Here is a 21115-nt window from a genome sequence, read left to right as displayed (position 1 = left end):
ACGCTATTCAGGTGGGATACGCAAATCAGAAAGATAAAACTGCTATGCTGGGTAGCATTCCGATAGTACAAGATTTTGCAGATGTTTTTCCCGAGGAAGTGCCGGGATTACCACCTAAAAGGGATGTGGATTTCACAATTGAGCTGATTCCAGGGGCAGCACCTGTATCACGGGCACCCTACCGTATGAGTGTACCAGAACTAACAGAATTAAAAATGCAACTGCAGGAGCTGTTAGATAAAAATTACATCCGTCCCAGCATATCACCCTGGGGAGCCCCAGTGCTATTCGTCAAAAAGAAAGATGGAACCTTTCGGATGTGCATTGATTATCGTCAGCTGAATAAGCTCACGATAAAAAACAAATACCCTTTGCCTAGGATCGACGAACTTTTTGATCAGGTAAAGGGAGCAACGATATTCTCTAAAATTGATCTGCGATCTGGTTACCATCAGATCAGAATTAAAGAGGAGGATATCGCTAAGACCGCTTTCAGAACGCGGTATGGGCATTATGAATTCGTGGTGCTACCTTTTGGGCTAACCAATGCACCTGCTACCTTCATGTGTTTGATGAACAGTGTGTTTCATCGGTTTTTAGACAAGTTTGTGCTGATATTCATAGATGACATTCTGATTTACAGCAGATCAAGAAAGGAGCATGAGGAACACCTTAGATTGGTGTTGCAAACTTTGCGAGAACATCAATTATATGCAAAGTTTAGTAAGTGTGATTTCTACAAGGAGGAGATACAATATTTGGGCCACGTAATCACCAAGGAAGGAATCGCAGTAGACCCTGAGAAGATCAGAACTATAATGGAGTGGCCTATACCAAAGGACGTGGCAGATATTAGGTCCTTTATGGGGTTAGCGGGTTATTATAGAAGATTTGTTGAAGGCTTTTCGAGGGTAGCATACCCTATCACCTCTTTGCAAAAGAAGGGAAAAGTATTTAAGTGGACCTCAGAATGCCAGAAGAGCTTTGAACAACTCAAGCACTTACTCACTACCGCACCTGTATTAAGTATAGCTGATCCTAATAAGGATTACGTGGTCTGCACAGACGCAAGTAAAGAAGGTGTGGGAGGAGTGCTGATGCAAGAAGGAAGAGTCATTGCTTATGAATCCAGGAAGCTGAAAGAGCATGAGCAGAAATACTCTGCTTACGACTTGGAGCTGGCTGCTGTCATTCATGCCCTGAAAATGTGGCGGCACTACCTTTTGGGCAGAAAATTTCTGTTACTAACAGACCACCACAGCCTAACAAACTACTTCAGCCAACCCACTTTAAACACAAGGCAAGCTCGTTGGGCTGACTTCTTAAGTGGGTTCGACTTCGAAATTAAGCATTTAAAAGGAAAGGAGAACCGAGTGGCTGATGCATTAAGTCGAAAAGTACAATGCTTGTGCAAAATTTCAGTTAGTAAATGGCAGAATACGTTATTGGAAAGGATAAAAATAGCAGCTGAATGTGATGCTGTTTACCAGCAAATTAAACAGCGGATACAACAACTTCCTGGTAAAGAAACACAACAGGGACATGAGCTGGATGATGCCGGAATGCTGTACTTTAACAAAAAGCTGTATGTACCCAATGAAGACAGTGTTAAGAAGCTAATTCTGGATGAATTTCATACCAGCCATTATACTGGGCATCCGGGCTACCAGAAAATGGTTACCGCTCTTCGAAAAGAATATTACTGGCCAAAAATGAAGAAGGAGATAGCTGAGTATCTAGCACGATGTCTAGAATGTCAGCAGATTAAGGCGGAACATTTGCATCCAGCAGGGCTGTTACAACCCTTACCCATTCCGGAATGGAAATGGGAGACTATCTCCATGGATTTTATAACTGGACTGCCTAAAACAAAGAAAAATAATGATTCCATTATGGTGGTAGTGGATAAGCTGAGTAAGGCAGCACACTTCATACCTGTGCAGTCGACATATAAGGCTGTGCAAATTGCTCATATTTTCATGCAAAATGTGTTTAAGTTGCATGGGCTTCCGAAGGTGATTATCTCTGATCGGGATGTCAAGTTTACATCAACCTTTTGGAGGACATTGTTTGCTGAACTAGGAACACAACTGAACTTTAGCACAGCTTATCATCCCCAAACAGATGGCCAAACAGAACGAGTGAATCAGGTTGTGGAGGACATGCTGAGAGCCTGCGTTATGATGAAGCCAACCCAATGGGAAGAATATCTCCACCTGGTCGAATTCGCATATAACAATGGATATCACTCCTCAACACAGATGAGTCCTTTTGAAGTTATGTATGGGCGGAAGTGCCGCACACCCGCAAGCTGGGGTGGACCGGAGGACAGGTTGCGAATTGGTCCTGATATGCTCAAGGAAATGGAGGATACGGTGAAGAGGGTGCGTATCAACTTAAAAGCCGCTCAGGACAGACAGAAAATTTTCGCTGATCGAAAGAGAAGATTCAAGGAATTCCAAGTTGGGGATCATGTATTTGTAAGAATCCAACCAAGAAGGAGTACCTTGCAGTGGAGCGGATGTGCCAAACTAGCACCTCGCTACTTTGGACCTTTCCAGATCTTGGCAAAAGTGGGGCCGGTAGCTTATCAACTTGCCCTACCAAGCCATATTAGGATCCACAATGTGTTTCACGTATCTGTATTAAAGCAATACGTTTACGATCCTAAACATGTGATTCAATGGCAGAATGTTCAGGTAAGAATTAATCTGGTCACTATAGATAAGCGTTGCTTCTAAACTGAAAAATAATTAAATCTATTGCTGATTGCAGGTCGAGCCGGAAGGCGAGGTTCTGGTCGAACCACTGACCATTCTCGACCAGAGAGAAGTGCAGCTACGGAAACGGGTTATTTTCCAAGCTAAAGTGCAGTGGCAGCACTATGGACCGGAAGAGGCCACTTGGGAGGATGAGGAACTCCTTAGAGAAGCTTACCCAAACTTGTTTAAAGGAGACAGACATCGGGACGATGTCCAATCTTAGGAGGGGGAGATGTAATGACCCCATGATATGTAAATTTGAAAGTTTACTGTGGTAAAAGACAGTAATATAGTTGTTGTTATGTTTTAAACAAAACTATGACAAACTATTTTTAATTAAGTAATCTAAATATTTCTTGGAATTGCTGACAGCCTCTAAGAGGTGAATCTTAAAGAAAGTGATCAGTTGTGATAACTGATGGAACTACCCTCCAAAACAGGAAAAGTCCTGACTGAGGGAAAATTCTGGGCTGTGAGGACAGACAGAAGAAAGAAAATCTTTTTCCAAGAACAGGAAAAAGGGAAGAAAAGAAAAGTGGTTAAGTCTGGTTAGGACCAGATAACCTGGCATAGAGAGTGCACAAATCCTGTTGAGGGTTGGAGGCCCGCAGGATGGCTCGGGGGGAGAATTCCGTTTGAGGGATGGATCTCATGGCTGGGTGGAGAGCAGAATTAAAGCTCAGGTGACTTGTTTGTTTGAAAAACCATTCCTGACATTGGTAATCAGGTATGGTTCCAAACTTTGTAGTCCCTGATTGGAAATTAATGTGCATTGAAGTTACAGTAGTTAAATAGGAAAAGTCTGTTTGTTTTCCTAGATACTGTCGCAATGATTAGCATAGTGTACAATTGTAAACCTTAAAGAAATGGACTGTCAGTTAAATGGGCAGGGGCTGGGTTGGTACCCAGGTAAAGTAAATGGTACGTAAATAGTAAAACAAGGTTGTATATGAGTATAAGGTAGCCATAACCGAGGACTGGTTACTGAGTAACAGTCTTGACCTAACCTTATTAGCAAGGTCATTACTGTTCAAAACAAATAGATACTGATGAAACTAAACAAAAGTGAACTCTATAACTGCTATCTGAAGCGAATACTGTGGAATGGCATTAGAATGGGGGTTTAAACCTCTGAGTTAAAAGAAGAGCACCGAATGTAGTTGGAAGGAACCCCGTGACGGAGGAACAATGAGACAGTAGATAACATAAGCAATTAATATTCTGTGTATGACCAACAAATGACTCTATACAGAGAGCGTTGGTGAACGGTGAAATAGAGAACAGAAATTGTAATACACTTCATTAAACAATTGTTACCGGGTCTCAGTACTCGCGGTATGAATATAAAAACAAACCTGTGTTTATAGAGCTATAGCCGGGTACAGAAAGAATACGAATAAACCAAGTTTTTGTGTATTATAGCAACAAATAATAACAGTGGTAATACATATCCAGATACGATGCATGCAAATGAAAATGAAAGATAATCATATTAAACCAGAGAACCTGTGCATGCAACTGTAACGATAGATATTCATTTTAATCAGGGAAACTGTGCGAAAACTGAAAGAGAGACAGTAATCATGCATGAAGGATAGTCTTTTCCACAGGGAAAAGGGCTAACTATCAAACACTAAACATTCGCCGAGGTCATATTATACAGACTGGCGATAAAAGAGCGTCTAGAAATACAGAACTGGTAACCAGAAATTATCATCATAACTTTGATAACACCAAGGCGAATGCCGTATGAAAAATAAATAAAACCTGTAGCAAAATATAAACCCTATGCCTCTGTTTCTTGAGTATCGGACAAACAATCTGAAACGATTCAATATACTGATGGAAATGCCCTGAGGGCTAAAAGAGTTTGTGCTCAGTTGTAACTACAAACAGCACCGAACGGTGAAATATTAAACATAAATAAATCAGTACATTTGATTAAGGGAACAAGCCCCAATTTACTCATTACGGGATCTGTGCGTGAAGACCAGATCTGAAACCCAAGTAAACTACATCAAATGTACCAAACTTGCCGCAAGGCAGTTCTGTAAATCCAAATGGAAAAATAAACGTGAAATGCATAACGTAACCCAGAACTTCTCTATGAACTATAACATTCAACAGTGAAATCACCGTCGTGACCTATCTATGCAGCGAAGGCAACTGTAAGGGTTCTCCACAGAGAATACCCGGCAGCGGAAATGAGAAAACCGTATTGGAGGCAGAGGTCTGCACCAAAACACACATGGTAGTTCATGATTGTAACCATTAACCATTACTAAGTAAACAGGGCTTCGAATGCCGGGAACATACCTGTGTGTCACCGGAGGATTGTTTTGCAGTGTGAAGACACCATGGGTTCGTCCGAAGCATAGCAATATGCGGCTGCACAAACTCGGTAAAGAAATGTAAACACTGTAAGTAACACTCCATGGATAACAAAGCAGTTAAATCATAATGCAAGACTGATAAACCATGTTAATACCTGTGAGGATTCGATTATGGGCGGAATGCAGTCTCCGGAGCGTTGCAGGTTGAAGGGATAAGGTTGTTGGAGTCGAGCTCGAGAAGGAGCATTGAACCAGGTCCGCAAAGACCGCGGACACCAAATAAACGCTAAGATAGTGTGGAGACGCTTAAATATCATAGATGACCCTTGAACGATTTCCAACCCTCCGATCTCCGGATGAGATCTGGGCCGTCGAAGTAAGGCGGGAATCACAGGCGGTAAGACCAAAATCTGCAATACCAAGGCATCACATGGCCGGAGAAACCAGGCCATGCCACCTGCCCCGGAAGGACTGTTGTCTTAAAGGTAAGTATGACCTGTCATCCGATAGTACTGCAGCGGGACCATCAAAGCCCACGCCCATTAATACAGTGTCGTTGGTAATATCTTTAGTAGGTACTGTAATATAGGTAGAGTATACACCTATAACATAGTTACTATTATGCTTAATGCCGTGTGGAATATAAAACAGGGATCCATAAAATAGAATCGCACGCCAATGATACACATGTATATGGTATAATGTGTGAACTATGATTATAAAGTGTAATGTGCACACGTAAGACCGGATTATCTTATAGTGAGCATTAAGTTAGAATGGTTGGGTATATATTAAAAAAAAAAAAATTATGTATATGTGGAAAGAGGTGTGACATAATCGGTTCTTGAAATCTTCGTTTATAATTAGTTTTTCTACTCATGTTCTTCTCTCATTTTTCATTCCTCCCTTTGGATTCACTCCCATTCTAGGAAACACCTTTTGGTGTCCCTTCTATTCATAAATGACCTCTTATTCTCGACAATTGTACTTCAATTTTTTTTTATAATATATTGACAATCAATGATGTTATGACCAAAAGTATTGCATGAATAAAGAAATCCATGAAAGTATTTTGTATACCTAGAGATCGTTTATCTTTGATTTCTACAATCTTGAGGAGGAAAAAGTCTTGATGAATCCTCTTTGCTTCTTTATTTTGCTATCTCCCTTGGTTCTCTGTTTGATTGTAGCTTCCCCCAAATTAGATCTACTATTTTCTAGCTTGTTTCTTGTTGAATCACCTCAACTTCTAGTCCTTCACAATGTCTATCTATCTCCTTCAACTGATTACTCACTTCATCAATTCTACTTGTCTCCTCCAGCTGGTTTTTCAAGTTAAGGATTTCTTCCTTAAAATCATACTCCCTCTCTTCAAGTATTTGAAGGAGATTTTTAAAATGTTTTTTTTCTGATAAGAGATTTTTTATTTTGACCAATGTTGAGCTAAACTTAGCTTCATCTCCAACTAATGTCTCCTCTTTATAGTCAACTACTTTAATACTGGGAGAACAGATCTCATCTAGGTGATCACTTTCCCTCCCAGGTCTTTTTTTCTTCTTCATTCACTTTACCTTTCCTCCTTCATACAAAATTTGTAGCCTGTCCCAAATCTCTTTTACAGTCTTGAGATCCACCACATTCTCAGGTCCATATTATGAAGATTGTCATAGGTTGAACATGAAGAAAACCACCTTGCTATTGTTATGATGCTTCTCTTTCTTTATTATCAATCGTCATTTTTTAACAAATGTTAGCCTCAACTAGGTAGGAGCCACTAATCCTCTCAAATAATTTGTTGGCCACTCTCAGCTTGGAAGCCCCAACTCCCTATCAACTATCTGCTAGCCGCCACTAGCAAGGAGCCAGTACTCCTATCTCGGCAAGCCACCACTTGTTGGAGGCAACAATATCCTCAAACTCTATGGGTCGTGATTTCATTCATTTCAGACTACGCCCTTAAGCAAGGACATTAACTCTGCAACACATGAACAAACCAACCCTCTCTACAACACAATTTCTTCCTCTTTAAGTATGATCACTGCTACATATATACACACAACTTCATTATGCATTGTAGCTCAAACTTGATCTCCAACAATAGTATAACATATTTATGCTAAATTCTCCATCATCAAGATAGACTAAACCAACACATTAGTTACTGTGTATTTACCTTTATGTCCATAACAAATAGGACCAAAACACCAAGTCCAATCAATTAATGCATTTATTCCTTACTTTTGGTGATTATCAAATATGACCAAAATAAAATAACTAATGCATTTACTCTTTACTTTTGGTTATCAAATCAATGATTAATTGTGTTCATTACTCTTGATGACCAAACCATAATCTCTCTAAAGGTTGATATCAATTCCAACCACACAACGTTGTTTCCAACACTCAAAGCAAGTCTTAAAATAAATTGAAGGACTAAATAGACTATGCAATAATTGGATAGGGGACTCCATTGAAGACACCTTAAAGAAATAGCTTCCAAACAAACCGAAAAAGCCATTTATAGCCTACTCCTCAACTTGGCCTAACAAATTTGGTTTCCTATTAATGCAAAACTTATTGAGAGTAAGGATACCATTATCTTCAGTTGTTCCTCTCAAAATGTAAATGTTTTAAGCATTTTTCATGATTCTCCACTTCTCCTCCTCACCTTTCCCTTGGGCATTTTTTAATAGAGCCTAGCATGGCAGTACATCTCGGAAAGTGTATGGATACTTATCTTCTTCTCCTCAAACTATATACATTTTTTCATAAATGGAGTTAGCAAAGTTACATTCAGTAAACTCATCGCACTAAAGTTGGTTCTCACTTGGTTCTCACTTTAGCACTTGGGAAAGAGGTTACACATACAAATTGTAAGTAACTCCCTCTTAATTATTCAGTGAATAAAAGAATCAACTACTTTCTCTCACATTTTCTTGGACAGGAAAAAACAACTTTGAAATTAAAAAGTTGTCCAAATAGAAACCTTAATTTTATTTTTACTTCAAAATTCAAAATCAATCATCGTTATCGTCCTCACGGGTTATTATCGTCCTCACGGGTTATTATCCTGAATCCTAAATCTCACTCCCTCATTATTTCACATTTTCTTGAAAAATGAATTAGAATGAAAATAATATAATACTTACACCTTGAAGAAGTTGTACTTATTTTTATCTTATATAAAAGCATAAATGTTTATTACTAGGGTATGACTACCCTCACACTTTATAGGGGAGTGAAGGTCCTTCCAAACCTAATCACTGACATAATGCTATTTTTTTGAGAAAAAATTATTTTCAGTTTGTACAAATCATTATAAAGTAGTTTGGAATACATCATTGGTATCTGCTCTTCCTCTTTCTTTCCTTATTTTTTCTAATCTTCAACCAAATCACATTATCCTTTCGCAGGAAAAAACCACTGGTTAGGTGATGCTAGTGGCCTTTTCGATTATGATTGCTGAACAAAACCAAAAGAAAAAATGGCAGTGAACCGCGTTTCAGAACACGCAACTAAACAATGTCATCACAAGATTGCATCGCATCTTGGCCTGCGGATAAATAATTGCAACGAGCCAAGGATAACTCTCGAAGAAAAGACGTGACAGAACTAACAACTCAATCAAAACAAACGACATGCTTCTGGCATGCAGTGCAGAGACATAAAAATTGACGTTATTGATAATATTTTCTTGGGATAAACAATGGCAGAATGTTATAAATAGACGCAGCCAGAAATATTGACGCTCAGTATTGCACTTGCAGCAATTAAGCTCCACTCCTAACCTCAAGCGTTTCGACGCTGGTGATAGTGAAGATGAAGAGGGCCAGCATTTCAATGGGGCAGGCAGTGCTCTTTGCAGTGATTGTTGCGATAGCCATTTTCGTTGAGCCTGGAGAGTGTCAGAGGCCGGGAGAGAAGGTGCAGTGCAAAATAATGGGAACGCCATGTTTTATGGATATTCTTTCCTGCCCCAGTGATTGCCCTGAACGTATACCAGAGAACCCCGATGTCAAGGGCTGCTACGTAGATTGTTCCATTGACTGCAATGCCACCTGTAGAAGTAGGGTATCTATATCTAACTGTTAGAAATCAAATTAATCTGTCGATAGCTGTGATTTGCCCCAGTGATATTTGAATTGGAGTTATATATATATCTATATATATATATATATATATAATTTTTAAAGAATAATATTAAGATAAGTTATATATTTCTTATTTTAATATAAAATTAAAAATTAATTTAAAATCTTTATGGTTTAGGTAGTTATTTATTATTTTATTTAAAACTGACATGAAGAAAGGAAAAAAAGAAAGAAGAAGTAGTAATTAATAATCTCTATGAGTTAACTAGGTATTTATTATTTTATTTAAAAGTGATAAGATACTATTTCAAAGTATAATTTTTTTTAAATTATGATTATAATACAAAAAACCGAAGTTTTTTAATAAATTAATATGATTCTGATGATTATTGCTTATTGAGTTTGATTTATAAAAATTTGGTGTATCAAAAATCATTTAAACTTTTTAATAGTTATTTGTTTATTTTAATTTATTTCTAATAACATTATTTGTGTAGATTTTTCTAATTAAATTATTATAAAAATTTATTTTAGATAAATTATAAGATAATTTTCAAATGTCCAACATTTATTTTGAATAAATATTACTAATAATTATAATAGTTATCTCTTGAATGATTATTTTTCACTTTTATTTTTAAATAAAATAAATTCCTATCGCCTAACTCTTTCTCATTATCGAAGCTTTTTCTATTCCTGACCATGAGTAAAATGTACACTTTAAAATTCGAACATTTTCAACCTAGGGTACAATTTACCTCCAAAATCTTTTATAGCGATTGAGAAATGTAGTTTCGGATAACTCATTTCTCATTATCAAATCTTTCTCATCATCAAAGCTTTTTCTATCCCTGACCATGAATAAAATGTCCACTTTGAAATTTGAACATTTTCAACCTAGGATACAATTTATTTCCAAAAGCTTTAGTTTTTAAGATAGATCGTTTTAAATATGATTATTTTTAACTTACTGGTTTCGATTATTTTAAACTAGAAATATCAAATTTCTTATTTTCTTATATTTTCCATCATTAAATTTTGTATTATATTTCAGATATTAAAATTTTTGATATTTTAAATATTTTCCATCATTAAATTTTGTATTATATTTCAGATATTAAAATTTTTGATATTTTAAATCAAATTCACATCATAATTAGTAGATTTAGATCTGGATTTAAAATAACTCCAGATTAATTTTATTTGATCTTTTATATCTATCTGTGTGTTATATCTCCATTTCTCTAGAGAATGCCTACCTACCCTGCATCAAATAAAATTATTGAAGGTTTTATGCTCACTTTTAGTAATTTCATCCTATCTTTACTTCACACCGAATTTCCTAAACGTCTTATAGATTAAGTTCATAATCGATAAAATTTTGTTTTGCAGACCGAATAGCAAACTGTTCAGGAGTTGGAGCTGCTTGCTATGACCCTCGCTTCATAGGAGGAGATGGCATCATGTTCTACTTCCATGGAAAGAGTAACCAGGATTTCAGCCTCGTGTCTGATAATGCCTTGCAAATCAATGCTCATTTTATTGGCCGCAGGCCTGAAGGGAGAACCAGAGATTACACCTGGGTTCAATCCCTCGGCATGATGTTCGGCACTCATACCTTCACAGTGGGTGCAAATAAGGTATCCAAATGGGATGACGGGGTCGACCATTTCTTCTTCGCCATTGATAAACAGCCCCTCACCGTTCCTGTGGGATATCGTTCGCTCTGGAAGGCACCGTCGGGCGACCTAATCGTCCAACGAAACGAAGAGCACAATGGCATTGTCGTGTTGATCCCGGAGATGGTGGAGATATTGGTGAGGGTGGTGCCCGTCACCAAGGAGGACGACCGCGTTCACAATTATCAGATTCCCTCTGACGATTGCTTTGCTCATCTGGAAACCGAGTTCAAATTCTTCACACTCTCTTCAAATGTGGAAGGTGTTCTTGGACAAACTTATAGGCCAAATTTCAGAAACCCAGTGAAGGTGGGAGTGCCGATGCCTATCATGGGTGGGGAGAACAAGTACCGTACCTCGTCTCTTCTCACGGCAGATTGCAAGGCCTGCATTTTCATGCCGAATCCTTCACCGGCTCGTGAGACTGAGAACTCGCACCAGCTTATTATAAAAGCAGCAGCAACCAGCTTGGACTGCACTGGAAAGTTGGGGGACGGGCAGGGTATCTTCTGCCGAAGATAAATACACTTCCCATGCTTCATGTTTGAATAAGGAAACTGTTTTCCATTTCTAGCTGTTGAATCTTTATCTATGGTTCACCTATTTATAAATTGGTCACTGTCGGCTCTGGGTCTTGTAGCGAATATTCCTCCGTTTTTCGCTCTCCATCTCAGTTCGGGTCAATGAGACCAGTCAGACGTTGCAGTATTCGCAGTTATATTGTTATAGTAGGCCGTTGCTATTAGATGACTTGGTCTGCCTCGTTCTGATTTCCATTAGGTCATCGGGTACGGATGTGTAGGCTTTTAATTGCTTCGATAATTTGAGATGATGGGGATATGTCCTCCAGTTTGAGTATGTTGTTTAGTATTTCGGAAGTATGCTGAAAAAGATTGACCTATTCTTATGTACGTGGAAGGTTGAAAAAAGAGTGCCTAATACACGTCCTGGAACTCATTTTCGTGTCTAAATTTAATCAAATACATGAAAAAAAATAAATAAATTAATAAAGGCTATTTAATTTAATTTCATTATTTATTCTTATATATGAATTTTGTAATTTTAATTTATTTAGTTAAATAATATTTGTGGAAATAAAATTATCTCAAGTAATACGAGTAACGGGTCGAGCTGTATAAAATAAAAACCGAGTTAAAATAATATTCGTGAAAATAAAATTATTTGAAAATAGCGTTTTTATTATCAAAGCAATGGGCCCAGTAACGGGTCGAGCTGGTACATGTGTATAAACTAAAAACCGACCTCAAATTTGTTCCGAGAAACCCAAAATTTGAGGATAGCGAAAGCACAAAATTTAAGAATCTAGAATCGAGAGTGCACTTCGGAGCAGTAGGTCCCGATTTATGTTACATAGTTCGAGTTGAATATATATATATATAGATATATATTATTTGATTTGGTTTATAATTATAATTTAATTAAATTTAAAATAATAGTAGTATATTATTTTTTAAAATATATAATCATTATATATAATCAAAATTATAAAATTTAATTAAATTTAAAATATTAATAGTATATTATTTTTTTAGGGTATATAACCATATATATTGTATAAATTATTGTTGGAAATAATAGAGGGGGTGAATCACTATTATTACATTAATAAAACTTGTTCATTTCTATAATCAGATTCATATATGCTACTTCCACAACTTCTTATGATTAAGTTAATTGATCTTCAATGAGTGCATTAGAACATTATCAACCATATTATCAGATAACAGATGCCGTAATAGAGAATAGATCATCACACATAAGGCACACACATGAACACCATGATATAAGGTGGAAACCCAATGCGGGAGAAAAACCACCTGCTGCAAGTCATCTCAATCTTCTTCTTAATAAGAAAATCCTTTTACAATATTTGTACTGGTGCGGTCTTATACCAGTACGGGAGCTACAACCCCCTTTGCTCTTGTACTAGCCGATCCATTTACTAGTACGCAGACTGCTACCTGCTACAATGCTCCAAAGATCTCCCTTAACTTTTGTACTAGCTTAGATACTAGTACATAGGCGCTGGCCTACAATCTTCTCTCCTCCAGGTACCACGTTTCATCAATTTTAAGACTGGATACACTGAAGCACAACACATAATCTGAAAGGCCACTTTTCATCCAATTTTCATACTAGACCCAACAACAACATTGAAGCTCATAATCAAACAACCTTCTGAATCACCCAATCACCAGATCCATACATATACAATGATATTATGAGAGTTATCAACCAGATCTAGTACATAAAGATAAGTCATTAATCATGCTGTTATCTGAACTCAATACCAGTAACCAAACATCAGTTATGCACCCAAAACCCTGCAGAATAGTCAAAGGCAGTTAAAACAAATTTTAAGCAGGGATCGCAACTTCAATGGTATAGATCTGCGAATATATGTACTACCTCCACACCTGCGCCTTCTGTGGTGCCGCGACCACCGCACCAGCGCCTTCTGTGGTGCCTCCGCACTGCGCCTTCTGTGGCGCCTCCGCACTGCGCCTTCTGTGGCACCTCCGCACTGCGCCTTCTGTGGCGCCTCGGTGGCGTCTCTGCACTGCGCCTTCTGTGGCGCCTCTGTGGCGTCTCCGCACTGCACCTTCTGTGGCGTCTCCGCACTGCGCCTTCTGTGGCACCTCCGCACTGCGCCTTCTGTGGCACCTCCGCACTGCGCCTTCTGTGGCATCTCTTCACTGCGCCTTCTGTGGCGCCTCTGTGGCATCTCCGCACTGCGCCTTCTGTGGCGCCTCTGCACAACGCCTTCTGTGGCGTCTCCGCACTGCGCCTTCTGTGGCACCTCTGTGGCGTCTCCGCACTGCGCCTTCTGTTGCGCCTCCACACTGTGTCTTCTGTGGCGCCTCCGCACTTCCGCATCTGCAGCGCTCGAGAGATCACCCTTCACAGATTCGCTTTCAACTTCACTTTCATAGATCAAACTTTCAAAACAATAACCCAATATTTTAGATCTTAAGATATTCAATTGCAAGGATTGAATTAGCCAAGTGATCTCCTTTGCTTTATATAGGCTTAGGCCTTTGACAATACCACGGGCCAAAACAATAGGATCAAAAAAACTGTTGGACTAATACCATGAACCAACCATGAAAGTACGTGAGATCAACACTTTTGACGAAGTACCATGGTCCAAAACCATAGGTTCAAATACCAAGGACTAACTACCATGGACCAAAGGTAAGTTCTCCAACATATACACGCTTTTCCTCATAGGTTCAAATACCAAGGACTAACTACCATGGACCAAAGGTAAGTTCTCCAACATATACCCGCTTTTCCTCATAGGTTCAAATACCAAGGACTAACTACCATGGACCAAAGGTAAGTTCTCCAACATATACGCGCTTTTCCTCATAGGTTCAAATACCAAGGACTAACTACCATGGACCAAAGGTAAGTTCTCCAACATATACGCGTTTTTCCTTGCATGAAGGTGCATGAACTTTTTCTCTACATGAAATAAACTTTTCTCTGCATAAAAGTGCGTGAACTTTTCTCTATATGAAATAAACTTTTCTCTGCATAAAAGTGCGTGAACTTTTCTCTACATGAAATAAAATTTTCTCTGCATATAATTTATTATCTGAGATGAGTGGGTTGCCATCAAGTACAACATATGTATCATAATGCCAACAATCTCGCCCTTTGGACTTGATGGCAACAACAACCAATCACTCTCCCCCTTTGACATCAAGGGCAAAGGGTTATGCTCCCCCTAAGAACATGCTCCCCCTGAATATGAACCAAATCTGTAAAGAAGAAACATAATCCACCAAACACCATAAATGACCATGAAAGAGATAGATTGCAGCAATAATCAGACCAGCATCCAATATCTCCTTCTGTACGTCCTCCATAATGCCAACAATGCATTATAAGCTCCCCCTGAGTACCTGTTGAAATCTCTGAATGAGCTCCCCCTTTGTATATGTCATGGTGCACCAATCTGATCATGCTCTTTCTGAGAACAAGCTGAAATGTCTGCTCTGCTATATAGTGTTGTTCATGCTCAGGCTCCCCCTGACTGTAAGCAAGGTCTGCAAAAGGATGTTCTACATCACAAATGACCTCCCTAAAAGATTCAATACATACATCCATCACCCAACCAAGTGAGGATATATCAGAAAAATGAAAACCAAATACATTACATCTTCATCCCAGGCATAGTGGGGAAACCAACATAGGTCGTTACATGACCTGAAGAGATGACACTATTACATCATGAGTCTTGATATGACATCACCTAAATAAGATGAACATCAGCAACAACACTTTATGATCTGCTCCATAGTATTTGTCAACAGCAACTAGACCAGCAACTTGTATTAGTGCATGAATCATCAAGGTATGTCCGCATCAACAGAATTTCACATTTTATGTGAGAAACATCATAGCCATCCAGATCTACATGAATCAAGTATCATCAATTGGGAATATCTGCATTAATCAACATATGTATGAAACAATCCTATCATCAAATAGATAAGAGCTCATTATCATCATGTCTCCAACAATGCAACTTTGAATAATCATCCCTGTATCCAGCCAACAATCCTCATCCATTTGTGCCAAGAATGAAAGGAATCATAACTGTAATATATGATCTTTATGCATATCATGACAACAGCATATGAGTGACTCAACATCAACAAGATGTGAATTCAAGTTAAGTGCTTCCCATGCAAGCATCATTAGAGAATCAACCATAAATCTGATCCAAGAACCATGTGAACAACTCATAACCATAGCAAGATGAATCATTTATCCATATAAGTATCATCACCAAGGACTATTAACCATAATGCCAATAATGCATTAAGTCCATATGCTCCCTCTAAACCTGTGCCATCTGTCTGATCATGCATATCAATAAGAAGTATCAAGACATCATCAATATCAAGTTAGAACCAAAACACTTCTAACCATCATATCCACACATCATTATTATTAACTAGAGCAAAACTGATCCTTCTCTTGAATCTGTCCCTACTGCCTTTCTTCAAACAATCATATACGCGACTGTGCAGTAACTAACTCGCGTATATATGCAACTTTCCTTTATGGAGTTTGCATATGAGATTCAGGACATTGAAGTTTTGTACTTTCAGCTCCCTCTGATTCTGGTATGTCTGTACGTTGTGCAGTGCCGCCTTTTTCTGACTGTACTTCATTTTTCCTCCATATCTTCAAGCGTGATGATGACATTTTCTCCTTTTGATATGGTGCCCACACTTTGTTCCTGCATTCCTTAGCTATATGTCCAAGCTTGTTACATGCATAACATCTTACATGTTTCATATTCCTCCTGTAACAATCAGCAGCTTTGTGACCAAACATATTGCAAGAAAAGCAATATCCATAAAAGTACCTTGAATGTGATGATCTTTCTGCATAATGGTCTTGAACCCTTCTTCTTCTACATCTAGCTGCAACATGTCCAAGATTATGACATACATAACATTCAACATTATTCATAGGAGGAGTAAAGGATTTTCTTTGAGGAATCTCTTTTCTTGGTTGATGATGAGATTGATCTTTCATTTCTTCGTTGATCACTTTAGATTTCTCTTTAGAGTTCCTTGCCTCACCTTGTGAACTAGATTCACCTTCAACAGATTCATGGAAACCAAGACCAGTCTTTATAGCAGGAGACCTTTGACTACTAAGAATATCATCCAAGACTTTAGAACTATCTTGAAATCGTAAAAGCTTATCCTTTTCTTCTAGTTTACCTTTCAAGATATTTACCTCAACCTGAAGCTGTTCTTCCTTTTCAAGAGGTTGCTTTTTCAAATCTTCTTCAGCTTTCCTTCCTTCTTCCATTTGTTCCCTTAGTTTGAGAATCTCCTTTTCTTGTTTTTCATTCAGATCTTGCTGCATTTGACGAACTCGGAAGGCACATTCTAGTTGAGATTTTAAGCTGGTGACTTCGTTTTCTTGTTTTGCAATAGCTTGGAGTAGATCTGTATTCTGCTTTTTTGATTCTTCAAGATCTCCTTTTAGTGAGAGGATTGTAGCTTCAAGATTTTCATAGTAGCTGGATCTATCTTTGAGTTTCTTGATGGTTGTGCTTCTTTCGTTGACTTCTTTTCTTAATGATGTCACTTCATGCTGCAATTTTTGACATTGGTCTTCCTTGTCCTTGAGTAGCTTTCTTACCTTGTTTCCTTCTTCTGGTTGGGCCTTTAGTTTGGTAGCTTCTTCTTTGAAATCACATTCCCTTTTGTCAGCCTTTTAAATTCTGCCTCTATTTGATATCTTTCTTGTTCACCCATAAGAGCAAATTCAGTAGTTTCGCTATCACTTTCATCTCTTCCAAAAGGAAAGATAGATGGAACATCAGAGGATAATATATTCATACCTGATAATGATTCTGAATCTGATTCTGAATCTGAAGAGCTTCTTATACCTAATCCCCAATCAATTCTCCCACTGTCATAGTTCTTCTGAGATGACTTCTTTTTCTTAGGTGCTTTCTTCTTAAGCTTCTTTCCCATTGTTCCACGGATCTCCTTCAAGCGATCAAGCTTCTATCAAATGACCTGCTCTGATACCAATTGTTGGAAATAATACTAAGAGGGGGGGGGGGGTGAATCAGTATTATCACATTAATAAAACTTTTTCATTTCCATAATCAGATTCATATATGCTACTTCCACAACTTCTTATGATTAAGTTAATTGATCTTCAATGAGTGCATTAGAACATTATCAACCATATTATCAGATAACAGATGCCGTAATAGAGAATAGATTATCACACATAAGGCACACACATGAACACCATGATATAAGGTGGAAACCCAATGCGGGAGAAAAACCACCTGCTGCAAGTCATCTCAATCTTCTTCTTAATAAGAAAATCCTTTTACAATATTTGTACTGGTGCAGTCTTACACCAGTACGGGAGCTACAACCCCCTTTGCTCTTGTACTAGCCAATCCATTTACTAGTACGCAGGCTGCTACCTGCTACAATGCTCCAAAGATCTCCCTTAGCTTTTGTACTCGCTTAGATACTAGTACATAGGCGCTGGCCTACAATCTTCTCTCCTCTAGGTACCACGTTTCATCAATTTTCAGACTGGATACACTGAAGCACAACACATAATCTGAAAGGCCACTTTTCATCGAATTTTCATACTAGACCCAACAACAACATTGAAGCTCATAATCAAACAACCTTCTGAATCACCCAATCACCAGATCCATACATATACAATGATATTATGAGAGTTATCAACCAGATCTAGTACATAAAGATAAGTCATTAATCATGTTGTTATCTGAACTCAATACCAGTAACCAAACATCAGTTATGCACCCAAAACCCTGCAGAATAGTCAAAGGCAGTTAAAACAAATTTTAAGCAGGGATCGCAACTTCACTGGTATAGATCTGCGGATATCTGTACTACCTCCGCACCTGCGCCTTCTGTGGCGCCGCGACCACTGCACCTGCGCCTTCTGTGGCGCCTCCGCACTGCGCCTTCTGTGGCGCCTCCGCACTGTGCCTTCTGTGGCGCCTCTGCACTGCGCCTTCTGTGGCACCTCCGCACTGTGCCTTCTGTGGCGCCGCGGTGGCGTCTCCGCACTGCGCCTTCTGTGGCACCTCGGTGGCGTCTTCGCACTGCGCCTTCTGTGGCGCCTCCGCACTGCACCTTCTGTGGTACCTCTGTGGCGTCTCTGCACTGCGCCTTTTGTGGCTCCTCTGTGGCGTCTCTGCACTGCGCCTTCTGTGGCGCCTCCGCACTGCGCCTTTTGTGGCGCCTCCACACTGTGCCTTCTGTGGCGCCTCTGTGGCGTCTCCGCACTGCGCCTTCTGTGGTGCCTCTGCACTGCACCTTCTGTGGCACCTCCGCACTGCGCCTTCTGTGGCGCCTCCGCACTTCCGTAGCTGCAGCGCTCGAGAGATCACCCTTCACAGATTCGCTTTCAACTTCACTTTCATAGATCAAACTTTCAAAACAATAACCCAATATTTCAGATCTTAAGATATTAAATTGCAAGGATTGAATTAGCCAAGTGATCTCCTTTGCTTTATATAGGCTTAGGCCTTTGACGATACCACGGGCCAAAACCATAGGATCAAAAAAACTGTTGGACTAATACCATGAACCAACCATGAAAGTACGTGAGATCAACACTTTTGACGAAGTACCATGGTCCAAAACCATAGGTTCAAATACCAAGGACTAACTACCATGGACCAAAGGTAAGTTCTCCAACATATACGCACTTTTCCTCATAGGTTCAAATACCAAGGACTAACTACCGTGGACCAAAGGTAAGTTCTCCAACATATACCCGCTTTTCCTCATAGGTTCAAATACCAAGGACTAACTACCATGGACCAAAGGTAAGTTCACCAACATATACGCTCTTTTCCTCATAGGTTCAAATACCAAGGACTAACTACCATGGACCAAAGGTAAGTTCTCCAACATATACGCGCTTTTCCTTGCATGAAGGTGCATGAACTTTTTCTCTACATGAAATAAACTTTTCTCTGCATAAAAGTGCGTGAACTTTTCTCTACATGAAATAAACTTTTCTCTGCATAAAAGTGCGTGAACTTTTATCTACATGAAATAAAATTTTCTCTGCATATAATTTATTATCTGAGATGAGTGGGTTGCCATCAAGTACAACATATGTATCATAATGCCAACAATTATTTATAGAATTATTTTAACTAAATTAAAATTTAAAAAATATAAAATTTAATTGATTAAATTTAATATAAAATCTATTTTAATATAATATAATTTGTACAATTTTTTGATTGAATATATAATATAATTTGTACAACTTTGTGATTGAATAAAAAAGCGATAAGGTTTATTTTCTAAGTTGCCAAAGTGATAAATGTTTTTGGCACATATTTTACATAAAATCTTTTGGAGGTATACGCTGGATCTCTATGTCCATGTTTTTCTGGAATATAATTTACTTACAATCGTTTACTTTTGAAGCATAAGCTATTTTTTGTACCCATTTTTATTTTTTTTCAGCACGAAAAAAGTTATATTTTTGTTATATTTAGATAGGGGAAATTTGTACAACATAAGATTGTTGGAGATCACATGATATAGCTGATATTTGAGAATCAAGCCAATATCGCTGGGATGGTCAATAAAAATGCCAATATAACAGATCTTCATTAGATTGGTCATATAGTTCAACATTAGAATAGACAAAATATAAGGCTCTAATCTGACCCAAACGCAGAATATTGAAAAGTATTATTCAAAAAGGAATTCTATTTAGTGGGTACCAGATACATACCAGATTGACGACAATGAGAAAAGGGAGTTATGTACTCAGCATGCAAAATTCCTGAATCTAGTAAGTTTTTTTGTCCACTGTGATCTGCATCATCCAGACTTCATGTTGTGATGAAAGACCCCTCTTCGATAGAGCATCCGCCATCTTGTTTTTTCCCCTATCAATGTGGATTATTGAGTAATTCTTCCTGTGGCACCATAACGCCTCAATCCTGTTAAGTTAATGTTTTTTATGACTTGTTTTGACCGAACGTGATCGATAATGACTTTAGAATCTCCAAAAATTTGAAGCTTTTGAATATCTAGAAAATCACAAAAAGCTAGAAGACCAGCAAGAGCCATAGCCTCTGCTTTGTTATTAGATCCAGCACCTCCATTCCAATATATTTCGATCTGTTGTCCTTCTACAAGAATAATATAAACTCTGGAATTGCATATTCCATGTTGTGCTACCCCATCAAAAAAGGCACGCAGAATCCCGTAGGATCCCTTGGTAGAGCCCTCCTCCCACTTCTGTCTCGGGAATGTTTAGTCAAACCTAGTGCGTTGTGCAGACAAAGGATAGATTCAAAAACTATAAAATGACTTTCCCTTTTTGGGTTAAATATTGATGCATTCTGCCATTTCCATATGGCCCATATGGCTAACAAAGGAATGGGCCTCCAATCAATGTTCATGTCACCCCACCATCTAAAAGCTTCTGAAATGGAGGGGAAGGAGATTTTGTTGAGACCAAAATGGGCAGCTAGATTCTGCCAAATCATCTAAGATTGAGGATAGAGAAGAAAAATATGTAAATTGTTCTCTATATTTGACTTACAAAGGGGACATATGGCTGGCCCACTCCAATTTCTCTTTTGAATATTTTCCCATATGAGATTCTTGTTGTGGAAAACCAAACAAGCAAATAATATGATCTTCAGGGGG

At 38.5% G+C, this 21115-nt stretch overlaps 2 protein-coding genes across 3 annotated transcripts in view; one reads left to right on the top strand and one right to left on the bottom strand.

The window, feature by feature from the left end:
- LOC149210212 (uncharacterized) overlaps window positions 1-11723 on the top strand; it is a 118772-nt gene extending 107049 nt beyond the window's left edge. The window contains exons 1-2 of one of the 2 annotated variants that reach the window (XM_089394376.1): window positions 8853-9161; window positions 10579-11723. In XM_089394376.1, the coding sequence (XP_089250502.1) occupies window positions 8915-9161; window positions 10579-11387 (1056 nt within the window). In that variant the 5' untranslated portion in view covers window positions 8853-8914 and the 3' untranslated portion in view covers window positions 11388-11723. Of the gene's footprint in view, window positions 1-8852; window positions 9162-10578 lie in introns of those variants that run through there. The other variant, XM_089394377.1, reaches the window with a different exon arrangement.
- LOC149210213 (uncharacterized) lies at window positions 4961-5641 on the bottom strand. The gene is made up of 2 exons (XM_089394375.1): window positions 5251-5641; window positions 4961-5150 (listed from the first exon to the last, which is right to left on the bottom strand). The coding sequence occupies exons 1-2, from the start codon at window positions 5545-5547 to the stop codon at window positions 5034-5036; spliced, it is 414 nt and encodes a 137-aa protein (XP_089250501.1). The 5' UTR covers window positions 5548-5641; the 3' UTR covers window positions 4961-5033.
- Window positions 11724-21115: the final 9392 nt, after the last annotated feature.

Source organism: Pinus tabuliformis, chromosome 1_2 (assembly GCF_031772625.1).
Source record: "Pinus tabuliformis cultivar Carrire ecotype Pingquan chromosome 1_2, CPIR1, whole genome shotgun sequence".
Classification (NCBI taxonomy): Eukaryota; Viridiplantae; Streptophyta; class Pinopsida; order Pinales; family Pinaceae; genus Pinus; species Pinus tabuliformis.
Note: the sequence above shows the minus strand (reverse complement) of the source record. Positions and strands in the feature narration are given on the sequence as shown.